The sequence below is a fragment of the Zootoca vivipara genome, chromosome 17 (genome assembly GCF_963506605.1).
Source record: "Zootoca vivipara chromosome 17, rZooViv1.1, whole genome shotgun sequence".
NCBI classification, from domain to species: Eukaryota; Metazoa; Chordata; class Lepidosauria; order Squamata; family Lacertidae; genus Zootoca; species Zootoca vivipara.
The window spans coordinates 33,634,319-33,650,402 of NC_083292.1; the positions used below are offsets into that span (position 1 = coordinate 33,634,319).

Sequence of the window (16,084 nt, forward strand, 5' to 3'; positions counted from 1 at the left end):
TGGCCCTCAGAACTCTCCCCAGGCCACGCCCCTCCTCAAACACTTCTGCCTGGCAGCAATGTGCGCATGAATGCTGTTCATGCCTCCTGCTGCTCTGCCCAGAAGGTGGGGAGTGTGCAAGTACAAAGAAAAACCTCAGATTTCCTGCACGACAAAGTTAAGGCCCTATCCTGTGCCACATGTTTAAAGCCCAGATGCTGGAACAGGTCTGGGTTCGCTATGGAATTCCTGTATTTATATACAGTGGTACCTTGGTTGTCGAAAGGGCTTGGCTCCCGAAAAAATCGGCTCCCAATGCCGCAAACCCGGAAGGAATTGTTCAGGTTTGCGAATGTTTTTAGAAGCCGAACGTCCGACGCGGTGTCCAATTGAGTGCAGGAAGCTCCTACAGCCAATCGGAAGCCACACCTTGGTTTTCGAACGGTTCCGGAAGTCGAACAGATTACTGGATTGGATTAAGTTCGAGAACCGAGGTACCAATGTATACATATTTTAAGTTTTTCAAACATTTTCACAATAACCTTCAAATCAAATAATTACATTCCTTTGTTAGTTGACTTTCTGACCCTCATCTCCACAGTGTTTTTACTCGAACCTTTTCTACTTTACTTTTTATCTCCAATGGAATTCCTGTAATTTTATTTATTTTCTATAATTTACACACCGCTCGGTTTAAAAACAAAACAAACAACAACAACCCACCTCAAAGCGGTTTACGGAGAGAATAAAACGAAGGAATCATCAGCATAAATGGTTAAAAACAATTTTAAGCACAGAAATGAAACCTGCAATAAACAGGCTAAAACATACATTAAAAAAAACCTCTAGGTGTCTGGGTAGGAACGCCTAAGCAGAAATGTTTTTAGCAGGCGCTGAAAAGAGTCCAGCGAAAGCGTCTGCCTGATGTCAAGAGGCAGAGAGTTCCAAAGTTGCTGGTGCTGCTACAGGAAAAGATCAATTTCTTACGAATGTGGAGCGGGTATTATGTGGCACTTGTAGTTGTGCCAGTTACACAGCTTGGCAAGTGGGCACGTCTGGGGCCACACGATCGACAGGTAAACTGGTCCCAGTTGTTAAGGGCTTTATAGCTTGAACTTGTTGTTGTTGTTTAGTCGTTTAGTTGTGTCCAACTCTTAGTTGTGTCCAACCCCATGGACCAGAGCATGCCAGGCACTCCTGTCTTCCACTGCCTCCCGCAGTTTGGTCAGACTCATGTTGGTAGCTTCGCAAACACTGTCCAACCATCTTGTCCTCTGTCGTCCCCTTCTCCCAGTGCCCTCAGTCTTTCCCAACAGGGTCTTTTCCAGGGAGTCTTCTCTTCTCATGTGGTGGCCAAAGTATTGGAGCCTCAGCTTCACGATCTGTCCTTCCAGTGAGCACTCAGGGCTGATTTCCTTCAGAATGGATAGGTTTGCTCTTCTTGCAGTCCATGGGACTCTCAAGAGTCTCCTCCAGCACCATCATTCAAAAGCATCAATTCTTTGGCGATCAGCCTTCTTTATGGTCTAGCCAATCAGAAGCCGCGCTTTGGTTTCCGAACATTTTGGAAGTCAAACGGACTTCCGGAACGGATTCTGTTCGACTTCCAAGGTACGACTGTACTTAGAGCAGCTCTGTATGCCACGACTTAAAGACCTATAGATTTCTTTACCTTTTCAACCAGTCACCTTACCAGATGTACCATCTTTCTGTGTACCACGACTGCAATAGATTTACCAAACGGCAACAGATTTAACCATCGGAAACATTCAACGCAGATTTTCCCGGGGATTTGGTTTCCGGTGGGGACGGTGAGGGAATGAAGAGAAAGAGGGAAACCTCTCCTCATTGAAATCTGGCAACTTGAGGAATCGGACCATTGGGAAATGTCCCTCACTGGGTAAAACTGCAGATTTGTGATCCGTTTTAGAAGAGACACACTTCCTTTCTGGGAAGCTACGAGGAATGTGTTTGTGTTTGTGTTAAAGGCTTTGCCATGGAGGGCCGGGGGGTGGGGGCCGGTAGGAGCATCATCTCACCTCTGCCTGGTCAGCCACCATCACCAGCTCCACAAATCCACGTTCAGGCTTCGCCTCTCGCTTCGCCTGGGAGACGGGGCAAAAAACACTGTTAAACACCTGGATTGCTACTGCCGGTCAGAGTAAGCAGCACAGGGCCAGCGGGGCTGATGCTCTGGCCCAGGTGTTCAAAACGTACCCTTTGTAGCCAGCTGCGCTCGGGCTGAGGCCGCGGGTGGAACTGTCCCCGGGACAGAGACACCAGCACACATTCCCCTGTCTCTTGCCTGACCGACTCAAGTCTGTAGGCCCTCGTACCCTGATTCTCTTCTGCGCTGGACTCCAGGCTGTAGCTTCTGTCGCTGGACACAACCAGCAGACCACTGGGAGGGCGGAAAGGGGAAAAAACAAACCATCAACTTCCAACCCCATTTTTGCCCACGGAAAACCACAAGAGGGAAAAGAAGCTGCTCAGCCGCTCCTCATACCTTAGCCCAGAGCAAACGCAGACATTGGCCCAGGAGTCTCGGTAGCCCTGGATCTTGCCTCGATAGCAGCAATTGCCCTGGAAGACGGAGAAAGCAGGGAGAATAAGCACAGCCTCCCAAGTTTGGCATTATCAGCCCCACCCCCCGTCCCCATCCCCTGCTTTTCTCACAGGAGATTTGCCCCATCCCCTTGACCACAGTGGCCACATGACCTGGGATAGCTCAGTCGGTACAGAAAGAGACTCCTCATCTCAGGGTCCCCACATTTGGGCAAAGGATTCCTGCACTGCCGGGACCTCTGCAAGTCTGTAAACACCTGCACCATACATTGTAAAGCACTGTGATGCTGTTCCATGGCTTCCCCCAAAGAATTCTGGGAGCTGGAGTTTGCTAAGCGTGCTGAGCGTTGTCAGGCGGCCTCCCTACTCCCCTGAAGGAGCTGCAATTCCCAGAAGGGTATAACAACAGATTCCTCGTCTTCATAGGAAACTTTGGGAACTGAAGCTCTGTGAGGGGATCAGGGGTCTCCTAGCAACTCTCAGCACCCTTCACAAACTACACCTCCCAGAATTCTTTGGGGAAAGCCTGACAGCTTAAAGAGCTTTAAATATAACCCATAACCCTTCCCAGCTCCAAAATAAATAAGCTTTTTTTGAAATACAACAACCAGAACGGTACAGAGTGTGGTTGGACTATGAAAGCTGCCTTTTCCCCAACGTGAAATCTGCCTTTTTCAGAGTTTCCGCCCGCAGGCCGGACCTTATTTCCGCAAACCCTCTGCTGCCGTGACCCCAATCTCTCTTTCCTGGCCAATCGCTGCCCGCTCAGATCCCAGCCTGCTGCTCCAGCCCTGGAGCTGGCACCTCCGCTGAAACTTCTGCATCGTGGCAGAGTCCCAGCTGGCAGAGGAGGTGGGTTCAGGAATAAACATTCCCCAGGCCCCGGATCTCGGAGGGGATGGGTGCCAGCAGAGGAATGGGCTACGCAGAGCCAGAAAAAAACAGATGCCCACCTCCGTGCTCGTCGGACGCGTCGCCCTCTCCCCGTTGGACAGGCAATAGACGAGTCCTTGGGTGCCTGCCAGCAGCTCCCTACGATGGAAGACATACAAATCAGCAGGGACAGACCGTGGATTTGGAGGACGCAGGAAGGTTGCGGGGGAAAGATGGCAGCAAAGCTCCTTTTTTAATAATTCGCCCCTTGAATCAGAACCACGAGGCTGGAAGCTCAATTGATTTTTAGGCGAGGGAACCCTAGCAGAGAACCTGCCTTGCATGCAGAAGGTCTCAGGTTCAACCTCCAGCAGCATCTTCAGACAGGGCTGGGAATATCCCTTTCTCTGAAATGCTGGAGCACCACAGGTTAGATCAGACTGAGCTTAGATGGCCCTTTGGCCTGATCCTGCAGGGATCTCGGGTGGTTACTGCGGCTCTCAAGCTCTTTTCTCCAGGCCACACTTTCAGAATAAACATTTGCTCGTGCCACACTGAATTTTTCAACGGTAAAGAAATGCAATGGAAAACGAAAAGATCGCAACTGGGTTTGTCCTCAACGTTGCTCGACGCTCTCAGTTTGAGAAGATATCTGGCCATATTCTGCAATTTTTATTTTATTTTTGATACTATACAGGCAACGGCCGTTTTGCACGGGGGTTACAATCCTGACCCTTGCATGTGTTGGAGGAGCATACAAAAGCCCCGGCCTTCCCCCTTTTCTGGCCACTTATGGGTTTGTTGCGATAGTCACACACATATTGGACCAGCAAAAAAAACCCAGCTGTCGCCTGTACTACACTGAAATGTTTAAACATTTCTCTGATTCTCCTTGCCTCTCCCTGCCACACTTGACACCCTCTGCGTGACACCCTTGGAGAACCACTGGATTACACTAAGATTTGGGGAGGGGGTTAGGATAAAATGGTGGACATGACCCCCTGCTTTATTTCCTGTGGGTTGTTTTAACAATGTGATGGTGGCTGCGGAGTATGGAAGCAGGAGCCAAAATAATTCCAGGGGCAAAGCTAGAGATTTCTTGTTAGAAGGCCCTCATCACTTCTGCCAATGATGCTAACTTGAACTCACCGATTCTGTACCAAGTCCAGGAGGAGGCGATTTCCCTCGACCTCCAGCGCAACCCTCAGCCGAGCTGGGAAGCCCTGAGACCCCTGAAAAGGAGAGATGCCCAAAGAGGTGATGGTTGGCAAAAGGAGACATCATGTTTTTTTCTGTGTGGACAGATCCCACCCGCCCCTGCTTAGTAGGAAGGAATGGAAAGCGTAATGCTGGTGGTCAACAAAAGAGGTTTAAAGATTGTCTCAAGGCAAATTTTTTAAAAATGTAGTATAAACACCGACAATAGGAAAACACTGGCCTGCGAGTGCTCCAGTTGGAGAACAGCCTTTTCCAAAGGTGTCATGGGCTTTGAAGACACTCGAACTCAGGACGCAAGGGAGAAACGTGCTAAGAGGAAGGCACGCTTGGCAAATCCACACCATGATCAACTCCCTCCTGGAAGCCAATGTCCCCACTGTGGATCCAGAATTGGCCTCCACAGTCACTTACGGACCCATTGTTAAAATCGTGTTTATGGAAGACAATCTTACTCGGCTACGAGTGATCGCCAAAGAAAGAAAGAAAGATCGCTGTGAGCCAGAGCAAGTGACTGAGACCACCCACTTGTGCCAGATCTCTGCAGGCTAAACTCTTTCCAAAACCTTCACCAAGGCCAAACCTAGGGCAGGGGAAAAAAAAGCTCCTTTTGTCCCCTTGATGGCAGGAAGCGCCTCGCCCAGCTTAGCTCATTGTCCTGCAGGCGTGAAGGGGAGCGGGGGGGGGGGGTTGTACGCGACCCAGCATGCTGCACAGGGGTGTCTGCTTCCCCCCACCCACCCCCACCCAGCCTTTCCTGCCCAGGAGTAATACCCGGAAATGCTTGGAGGTCAGGCATAGGACTGGGAGGGCAGGCCGAAGGCTTGGAGAGAGGGGGAGCCGAATGGCACCGGTTGCAGAGCACGATGAGCTCATTTGGCCAGCTCAGCTCGAGGTCACGGCGTCACCGCAGCTGCTCCACTGCCCCCCTTTCCGACTGCCTCCAGCTTTTTTCTCCCAGTTAACAGATCTCTCTCCAGCCAGAAAGCCGGCAGGGAAACTCACCAAGGCTGCCTCCTTCAGGCTGACAGGCTGCCCACCCTGCAGGATCGTTGGTGAGATGGGCCACGAACAGGTCCTGTCATCCCATGGCCGCTGAGTCCCAACATCTGAAATTGGGAATGGGCAACGGGTTACACTCTAGTTTCATCTTTTCCTGCAATCTTAAATTTGGCTCACCACTCCAATCTACGATTAATTTTTTTTCAAGCTCTCGTGGAACTTCACCAGCTTTTCAGCATCAATTTCTCCCCACGAGGTTTTGTTTCACTATACAGTGGTACCTCGGTTTGAGTACACAATTGGTTCCGAAAGTCTGTACTTAACCTGACACGTACTTAACCTGAAGCGAACTTTCCCACTGAAAGTAATGGAAAGTGGATTAATCTGTTCCAGACAGTCCGTGGAGTACTTAAACTGAAGCATACTTAACCTGAAGCGAACTTTCCCATTGAAAGTAATGGAAAGTGGATTAATCGGTTCCAGATGGGTCCGCGGAGTACTTAAACTGAAAGTACTCAAACCGAAGCGTACTTAAACCGAGGTATGACTGTATAACACATATAAAACCACAGGGACTTAACAAGTGAAAAATGAAACCACAAAATAGGCACGTAGAATGAAATCTAGTAGCACATGGGTTAAAGCAGGCATCCCCAAACTTCGGCCCTCCAGATGTTTTGGACTACAATTCCCATCTTCCCCAACCACTGGTCCTGTTAGCTAGGGATCATGGGAGTTGTAGGCCAGAACATCTGGAGGGCCGCAGTTTGGGGATGCCTGGGTTAAAGCAACAATCAAGAGTATCACCGTTATCTGACTATCAAGTTCCAGATTTGCCAGGAATGAAAACGATGGTTTTGCCGCATGCGTGATAAAGGGGTGCCATATCACATAAAAAGTGTCTGGAGGTTCTCATCCTTGTTGATTTCAGTGCTAATTTCTCGTGCCTGTTTTTTTGGTATGCAATTTCACCTATTATTTTTGCAAAACGGCCTTTTCCTAAACACAATGCACTGCGCTGCATGCCTTTTTGACTAATGTGTGCATTTTGACGCCCACTATGTCCTGGTATATGTATTTGAAGACCCCGTAACTCAGCTGGAGGACGGAACTGCAAAATTTGGAGAGCTGCGCATTTCAAAGGAGGGCGTTCTGGTGTGCAGATTGTTCTGGGAGGTGCAGATATGGCAAGTTCCCCTTTAAATGCAAACGGAAACAGATTTCTTCTGCAGTGCCACATGGAATGCCAAAAAAACAAAGCTTTCGCCGCCCCCCCTTCCCTCTTTGCTCCATCCACTTGAAAGCCCTTCCCCCCCCCCCCCGCCCCACCAGCTTTTATGCCCAGCCATGTATTAAATCGGTATCTTGGAAAGTCTGGATTCCCCATGGTGAAAGCTTGCTATGCCGTCACCTCAATGAATAATGCAAATGGACACTGTTATAAACAGTTGCAATGCCTAATTGGTTCAGCTTCTGAAAGGCGTGGAAACAGTCGCAGGCAGAGCTTCGGCCCTGCAGATATTGCTGGGCTCCCCAACTCCCACCGTCTCTAACCACTAGCCATACTGGCTGTGAGGCCGATGGGAGGCAGAGCCTTGAGTGCTGGTGGTCCGACCTTTGGAGGGGGCCACAAGTCCCCTAGATCTGCCCTACCTTCTGAGTCTCTCTGCAGACTTTGAAGATCTTATGGACTAGAAACCTGTGTGGTGTTGTGCACAGGTTTTTTTTAAAATTATTACTACTCTTTTGCACGCACGAGCAGCCTTAGAACTGAAATACAAGCAAGATTATGCCACAATACACTTCTCCCTCCCCTCCTTCCAAGGAACTAAAGAAAGGACTTCCTTTCTTTGTGGGGTTCTGCTGAATCACTTGACACAGTGCATTGCCAGCCGAGGTGTGCAGCAAATGAGCCTTTGCTCAAACAGGCTTAAGGGCTTAAATGGTGCTGGAAAGGGGAGGGTGGTGAGTTGAAAGCGGGGAGTGGGGGGGGCAGAACAGGTGACTAACATTACAAGCCCATGCATGTTTATTCAGAACCATCCCCTGCCTCTATTCGATGGGGCTCATTCCCTGGTAAAGGCGCAGCTGATTGCTGTTTGACCTGACATGTAGGTGCACAGATAAAGGAAAACGTCTTTCTAAATCAATCTTTGACCCGTCAACATCAGGATTGATCACACTAGCCTGGGAATTTGGGTGGACTAAGCTCCTTCCTACCCTGTTTCTCCGAAAATAGGACATACCCATAAAATAAGCCGTAGCAGGATTTCTACGCATTTGCGCAATATAAGCCATACCCTGAAAATAAGACATAGTGATAGGCGCAGTTCTGGAGGGCGGCAAAGAAGAGGCTAGGCTGGCCATGGAATTAAAAAAATTAGACACCCCCTGAAAATAAGCCACCGTGGTTTTAAACAGGAAAAATAAATATAAGACGGTGTCTTATTTTTGGAGAAACACAGTACCATCTATGAAGCTGCCTTATGCAGATTCAGTCCATCAAGTGCAGTATTGTCTACACTGGCTGGCAGCAGCTCTCAGCGATTTCAGACAAGAGTCACTTTCAGATAACGGGAGCTGAACGCTGTGATTCTGCAAGCACGCTGCCGCCGAGTTCTGGGCCTCCCCTAGAAATGACGCAAGACCCCAGCCCCCATCGCTCAAAACGTATGGCTGAACAGGAACCTTGGAAGCCGCCTTCTGCGGAGTCAGAACGTTGTTCCTTCTAGCCGAGTCTTGCGTACACGGGCTGGCAGCAGCTCAACTGGGATTTCAGACAAGTGCCTCACCCCACACTACCTGGAGATTCTGGAAACAGAACCTGGCACCTTCTGCATGCAAAGCAAGCGCTCTACCAATGAGCTACTGCCTGTTTGCTATACTATTTAAGGACTGTGAAGACTGTCTGAGTGAAGGTTAATAAAATAGTTCAGTTGGTGAGAGCATAGTGCTGACAACGCCAAGGCTGCAGGTTCAATCCTGGTAAAGGACAGCTGCATATTCGGGGTTGGACTAGATCAGGGGTTCCCAAACTACGGCCTGTGGGCTCCCAATCCGGCCCGCGACGACCCCCGCCGCCGCCGCCCGCTCTTACGGCTCGCAGCGCGGCGGCGCTCTTCCAGGTCGGGAAAAAGCGCCGAAAATCCTTTGTGTGCATGCGTATGGGCCTCTCCCAACCCAGAAGAGGTCATTTCTGGTGCACTTCCGGGTCGGGGGAGGCCCATATGCATGCGCACAAACGATTTCCGGCGCTTTTTCCGACCTGGAAGTGCGGCGGCGCGCCAGTAAGCACCCGTGCGCATGCGCACGGGCGCACACTCCCCCACCCGCTGGCCCGCACGGACGCACACTCCCCCGCCCTCCGCGTGATCGGCGCGGTGGGAACCGGCCCAAAGCCCGGTAAGTCTGGGGACCCCTGGACTAGATGATCCTCACAGTTCCCTTCCAACCCTACAGTTCCGTGAAAAGCACATCAGAAGGGCCCAGCTGGATCAGGCTAAAGGCCCACATCCTGTTCTCACAGCGGCTGCTAGCCAGATGGAAGCCCGTATTCCTCTGCTCACTTTGACATCTGGCCCTGCCCACCCCTGGCATCTGGCCCCCAGAAGGTTGCCTGGAAGGCAATGCAGCCCAGGAGCTCAAGAAGGGCAAAGCCAAAATCCATTGTGGAGGCACCAATTAAAAAAAATTAGCAGGTGGCCAAGGAGAAACCACATGGATTTCTGTGCAGCACTTAGGATAAGTTGAAAGCCAGAATGAGGATCCTCTTGGACAGGCATCTCCAAACTTCGGCCCTCCAGATTTTTTGGACTACAATTCCCATCATCCCTGACCACTGGTCCTGTTAGCTAGGGATCGTGGGAGTTGTAGGCCAAAACATCTGGAGGGCCGAAGTTTGGGGATGCCTGCTCTTGGGAGATTGCATCCAATCGAGGAGAGCACAGTAACGTAAACAGAGCGTTGTTATTGGAGAGGCACTAGAAGCTGAGTGTGTGGACACACAATGCCCCCATCACTTCCAAGAGGGTCGAGTAGATTTTAAGGAGTGCAGTAAAAACCTCTACCAGCTCCCCCTGATTTCTTAGCTGCCAAAACCATAGATGTTGGTTGGACTCCAACTCCCATCAGCCAGTGCATCTAGTGGTCAGGGATGATGGGAGTTGTAGTCCAACACTTTTAAGAGGGTCGCTGGCTCCCCGCCTTTGCCCATCACACGTCCCAACCAATTGGGGATCACAGGTTAACTGCATTTACTTAACAGAGGTGCGAAGCAGGGATGGAGAGCCCCAGCCTTCGTGACATTGCTGGACTCCCGACTTCCATCAGCCGCAGCCAGCAATGGCCCACGGGTCAGGGAAGGTGACAGGTGGAGTTCAGCACCATCTGGAAGACCGCAGGTTCTCCAGCTCTGCTTTTTAGGATCCTAGGAAGCTGCCTTAATCCAGATCAGTCTCAGAATCACTTATCCTGGGCTTGGCAGCAGCTCTTTCACACAGGAAAGGGCTGGACTGCCGCCTTCGTTCTTTGAGATCTCCAGAGGAATCTGACTGGCCACTGTTGGGAGAACAGACAGATAATGGTCCAGAGATGGGAGTTTTGCTCTGATCCCACAAAATTCCTCTTATATCCCTAGGCATAAATTCTGAAATGCACCGTGCGCAAAGCAGCCTTTAACCTCCCTTCATCCTAAACTTCTCGATCCCCCACTGTTTTGGAAGCGGAGGACCAGGCTTGCCAACTCTCAAACAGGTAACTATAACAAGGAGGATAGAAGACAATGGAGCCTCCAGGGTCAGAGGCGGCCAACCTGCCGAAAGAGCAGCCACACCCAACCTTGGTCCCCAGATGTTGCTGAGACTACAACCCCCTTCATTCCCAGCCATCGTTGCGCACGGTCAAGGGATGGGAGTTCTGGTCTCAACTGAAGTAACCAAGGATGGGCTAGAGATTAACGGTGGGGAGAGGGCTCTTGGATTCATAAACTTGTTGGAAAACAAACTCATGGATGTTTGGTTTAGGGTTGCCAACTTCTGCAGCTGCGCCTTTAACAGCAATTTGACCTGAACAGGTGATCGTATTCCTTTCCATGTCATGGAAAGTACACCTGCTGATTTCTCCATCTCAAACCACTGTTAAAAAATGGAGACACACACACGCACCCGCCAGGTCCTCCGCACCTGTCTTCTCTGGCTATCAGCAACCTCCACCCAAGATGGGGAGAGGAATATAGGCAGCTGCCTTCTTCCGAGTCAGGCCCATCAAAGCTCAGTACTGCCTACACTGACTGGCAGCAGCTCTGCAGGATTTTCAGAGAGGGAGTCTCTCGCAGCCCTACCTGGAGATGCCAGGGAGGAAACCTGAGACCTTCTGTGTGCAATGCAGTTGCTCCGCCACTGAACTATGGCAAAAACTGGCTCTTTCAGCTGCTGATTCAGAGGGCTAGGGTAGACCACACACACCATACAGGAAGCCCAGACTCACACAACCAAGGGTGCAGTCAGAAATCAGTGCCAACCCTGGCTTTCTAGATGAGCAAGACACGTTCAAAGAGGCACCTGTCTATAGCGTTTACTTCAGTTAATTTTCCAGGGCAGGGCAGTTAAGGGCTGCAATCTTATCATCACACTTACTTAGGAGCAATCCCATTGAACGCAATGAAAACATGTTTAAACAACTCAGTGCTTAATTTGTAAGGGGGGTTTAAATATGTTATCAGTGACTCCCCACTCCGTCCATTTGGGAAACTTTCCCTCTAATATTTGATATGGGTCTAATTTACTGCGTGATAATGCAAATGCTCTCTGAACATGCTCAGGGGCACCTTCATCTTGTCTGACAATCACATACTCCAATGAAGAGGGTTGGCATTAGATCCTGGGCCAATGGCTCCATGGTGGGATAAATTAAACCACAGGCAGAGATGGGGAAGCTGTCACACTCCAGATGTTGTTTGGCTCACATCAGTCCCAGCCAGTTTGGCCAATGGTCAGGGGCATAGGTGCCCAACTCCCTGGGGCACTGGGTGCCCGAGCACCCTCAGAATTTCCTATGAAGGGGCTGGGCACCCACAAATTTCGGAGCCGGGTCATGCACACTGCATGGCACCCATGGTCAGAGATGATGGGAGATGTAGTCCAGCAACATCTGCAGGTCTACAGGTTTTCCACTCCTGTCCTGGACCAATCATGTCCTAACCCAGGCATCCTCAAACTTCGGCCCTCCAGATGTTTTGGACTACAATCCCCATCTTCCCCGACCACTGGTCCTGTTAGCTAGGGATCATGGGAGTTGTAGGCCAAAACATCTGGAGGGCCACAGTTTGGGGATGCCTGTCCTAACCAACCAGGGATCACATAAAAATTCATTTACAGAGGTCAAAAGGATGTGGCCCTCCAAATGATGTCGGGCTCCAGCTTCCATCAGCTCCAGCCAACACGGGATGATGGGACCTGGAGTCCACAAACATTTGGCAAGAGAGAGAGAGATACACAGGTTTCTCAACCCTGGTAAAACAGCGTAGAAGAGAGGCTGCAATTCTATTGCCACTTACCATCGAATCCAACGGGATTTACTTCTTTGTAGATATGAATAGAACTGCAACTTGAGTCATCAGGAAATTCCACTCCTACCTCTCCCACCTCACTACTGACAAGCTGCTGTTTTCTCTGCAACATGCAATAACGCTGCCCTGATTTATTATTGTGAGCACCTGCTCTGCATGCAAAAGGCTCCAGGTTAAATCCCCAACATCTCCAGGTAAGCTTGGCAATAAAAACACTTTTGCTGAGAGCTGCTAGGCAGCCAGTGTGGACATACAGAAGATGGACCAATGAACTGACTTTAAATAAGGAAGCTTCACAATAACCCACCTACCTTGCAGGGTTGTTGTAGCAGCGGATCAAAACAAACCAAGCTAGGCTTCCTCTTTTTTTTATATAATGCTGCAAATCTTCATGCGTGTTCCCAACACTGCCGCGGGTTTCTCGCTTCCCGGGTCAGCCTGCGTGGTAGCTGACTGCAAACGGACCCGCGCTTGGGAAGAAGTAACGTGTGAAGGCGGCCCCAAGGGGTGGCGGGGAAAGGGGTAAACGGCATACGCCTCTCTGACTCACCGTCCTTCCGTGCTGTCGAAGTGCCTTCGCGCCGCTCCGGCGCCGCTCCGGGGGAAAAGCCGCCAACCCCGAAGGGAGCGCAGGAAGCCAGAAGTACCCCGACCCCCCAAATCAGCGCCATGCGTCTCTCGCAGCCGCCGGGGAACCGCGGGAAGAGGCGCCCCGACGGTGCGCCCTAGCGCGCAACAACCGCCGGCTCTTTGGAGAGGTCCGTGCGCCCTTGGCGCCGCTTTCCGGGCGTTCGCTTGGAGAGCAGCCGGAGATCGGGGCGGCCGGGAAGGGGAGCAGCTTGGCTCCGGAGCAGCAACGAGGGCAGCAGCCAAGGCTCCGGCTAAATCCCTCCCCGGGGCCGGGCTGCAACGGATCAGGGGCCGCCTCCTCCTCCTCGGCCCCGCCGCCTCCGCCCGCCCTCCCGCCTCGCATTGCAGCGCAGCTGCTGGGCCCGCCCGAGAACTGGAACTTCCTGCCCAAGCGACCTTCAGCCTCCGCCCGGCTGCGCGTTGCCAAAGCCCGGCCCGAGAAGCCGCGGCGCGCCCGCCCTGCGCAGCTCGCCCTCCTCCCCGGCTGGCGCAGAGCCTGGACGCGCCCAAGGAGGGCGCACCGGGCGGGCGAGACGCCAGCTTCTCCGCCCGGCCAAAGAAGGGGCTCCGCTCCGGTGCTGGAAAGCGGCGCAGCTTCCGGAAAGGGATTGGCACCGAGCAGCAGCGGGGAAGGGGGGCGGTGGAGAGCTTCGGGATTTCCCTGCCCCAGAGGGAAGGACAAGGCATGACATTTTGGACCTGACAGGAGTTGCCAAGCATCATAATAATAATAATAATCATCATCATCATCTTACTTGCGAAATCGCCTTACCCCAAACACGCCCACTCCGTTGCTCCAATCTGCAGAATTGGCCCTGTTGCAATCCTCGCATAACACCCTCATAGTCGTCGTTCCACATTTGTAAGAAGTCACCCTTTGGAACTCCCTGCCTATTGATGTCAGGTCTTTTCCGGCACCTGCTAAAAATATTTTTGTTCAAGCAAATCTACCCAGATATGTAGAACGTTGGCCGATTTTTTTAATTTGGTTTGTTTGTTTGTTTTTTAGCTTACTGTTTTGCTTTTCAGCTTTTCATTTTTACTGATGATTTTATTCTTTCATTCTTCTTGTAAATTGCTTCGAGGGCTTTATGACGGGTAAGCAGTATATAAATCTTGTGAAATGAATACATTAAATAAATAAACAAACAAATATTAAAAACCATAGACCACACAGCATGAAGCCTTCAAATTGGTGTACGGAATGCTGGCTCCACATTTTGCGAGGCTTACATTCCTGGGTACTGCGCATATTCGTGAAATTTGGTAGGAGCACTGCTGGAAAAGCCTGTGAACACCCTCTCAACCTCTGGAAACGATTGAAAAACCCTTTAGAAAACCAGCAGCACGTACCAGACTCCCTCCAAACCTCCTTTTTCAAACTCCAACTCTCCCCAGGCTCCTGGGATTGCTAATCGCTCTTTTTTGCACAATTTTCGCCATTTTCACGCACTTTCCGGGCCGTTTTTGCGCCATTTCTGGGTTTGAATTGAATTGTTTGTTTGTTTCCCGATGCCATGCGTACGTATATGCAGTCACCTCAATCACACCTAGGTGGGGAGTTGCCTGCATCCAGGAAATCAACAGCAGGCTTTAGCCCAGGGGTCAGCAAACTTTTTCAGCAGGGGGCCGGGACTATATTTTGAAAAAATATATAAACGAATTCCTATGCCCCACAAATAACCCAGAGATGCATTTTAAATAAAAGGACACATTCTACTCATATAAAAACATGCTGATTCCCAGACCATCCGCAGGCCGGATTTAGAAGGTGATTGGGCTGCATCCGGCCCCCGGGCCTTAATTTGGGGACTCCTGCTTTAGCCTAATCATATATATATATATATATATATATATATATATATATATATATATATATATATATATATATATACACACACACACACACACACACACACACACACACACACACACTGCATCTCTCCATCCAGGCAAGCACCATTATAAAAGTCCAAAGACTCATCCCAGCCAGACCAAAGGCACTTGTGGAAGTCATGGCCTTGGAGAGTGGGTGTGGCCTGCAAAGAGGCGTGGCCTGGGGAGAATCCTGAGGTCCAAACAAGGTAGCCTGGAGGGCCACATTCAGCCCGCAGGCTGGAGGTTCCCACACCCCTGTGTTAAGAAAAAAATTGAGATTAGGGCATAACATCCAACTTTCAAATTGGGAAAGGTTATGGAAAATGGATTTGAAATTATCAGCGTGCTGTACATTGAAAGAAAACTATATGAAAATGATGTACCAATGGTATTTGACTCCCAGTAAGTTAACAAAAATGTATAAGACAGGTACAAATATCTGCTGGAAATGTAAAAAGAAAGAAAGAGAGAGAGAGAGAGAGAGAGAGAGAGAGAGAGAGAGAGAGAGAGAGAGAGAAAGAAAGAAAGAAAGAAAGAAAGAAGGCACCTTTTATCATATGTGGTCTTGTAAGGTAATAAAAGCATTCTGGGAAATGATATATAATGAGTTGAAAAAAATGTTGAGATTAACTTTTATTAAAAAACAAACAAAAAACCCCCCAAAGGCTTTTCTATTAGAAATTCCAAGGGAGCAGAAAAGACTTTATGTATGCGACGACAGCCACAAGGATGCTATTAGCTCAGAGATGGAAAGAAGATAAAGTCCCTACCAGAGAAGAATGGCAAATTAAACTGTTGGACTATGCCGAAATGGCGAAACTGACTGGAAATCTCAGGAACCAAGAAAACCAAACTTTAACAAAGAATGGGAAAAAATAATAATTTATCTTGGAGACCACTGTAAGCAGATGAAAACATTAGGAGGATTGCAATAACACAGGCACCCCCAGACTTGGCCCTCCAGATGTTTTGGGACTACAACTCCCATGATCCCTAGCTAACAGGACCAGTGGTCATGGATGGTGGGAGTTGTAGTCCCAAAACATCTGGAGGGCCAAGTTTGGGGGTGCCTGCAATAACACTTGTAATGTAGCAAGTACTATGGAGGTAATGGCGTTATATAAAACATAAAATATGGACTATTAGAAAAGGTTTAATAATAGGACCCATGGAGGGGATGGTGGGAAGCCTAGAGATTTGGAAAAATCCTTAAATGTGGATGTTGATGGTTGTATGGTTATAATTTTATATTTGTAAAATCGAATGAAAATTATTTTTTTAAAAAAAGAAAAATCAAGATTAGGAAAACGAACAACCAAACCAATCATTTAATAACAAAACAAACAAACAAACGGGGTGGGTGCTGTTTTGACTGCC

At 49.7% G+C, this 16,084-nt stretch overlaps 1 protein-coding gene across 9 annotated transcripts in view; it reads right to left on the reverse strand.

Annotated features, from left to right (window-relative positions):
- The window catches only part of ADAM15 (ADAM metallopeptidase domain 15), a 365,789-nt gene extending 352,638 nt beyond the window's left edge, over positions 1-13,151 (reverse strand). For 2 of the 9 annotated variants that reach the window (XR_009556901.1, XM_035098439.2), the window contains exons 1-7: positions 12,750-13,146; positions 5,638-5,741; positions 4,567-4,649; positions 3,498-3,576; positions 2,486-2,562; positions 2,197-2,380; positions 2,019-2,084 (exon numbers count right to left, since the gene is read on the reverse strand). Coding sequence is in view for 7 of the 9 variants with exons in the window: in XM_035098439.2 (XP_034954330.2) it covers positions 2,019-2,084; positions 2,197-2,380; positions 2,486-2,562; positions 3,498-3,576; positions 4,567-4,649; positions 5,638-5,741; positions 12,750-12,870 (714 nt within the window). In the remaining 2 variants the exon portion in view is untranslated. Of the gene's footprint in view, positions 1-2,018; positions 2,085-2,196; positions 2,381-2,485; positions 2,563-3,497; positions 3,577-4,566; positions 4,650-5,637; positions 5,742-12,749 lie in introns of all 9 variants that reach the window. The other 7 variants (XR_009556902.1, XM_035098440.2, XM_035098435.2 and 4 more) reach the window with 4 other exon arrangements.
- Between the last annotated feature and the right edge of the window lie 2,933 nt (positions 13,152-16,084).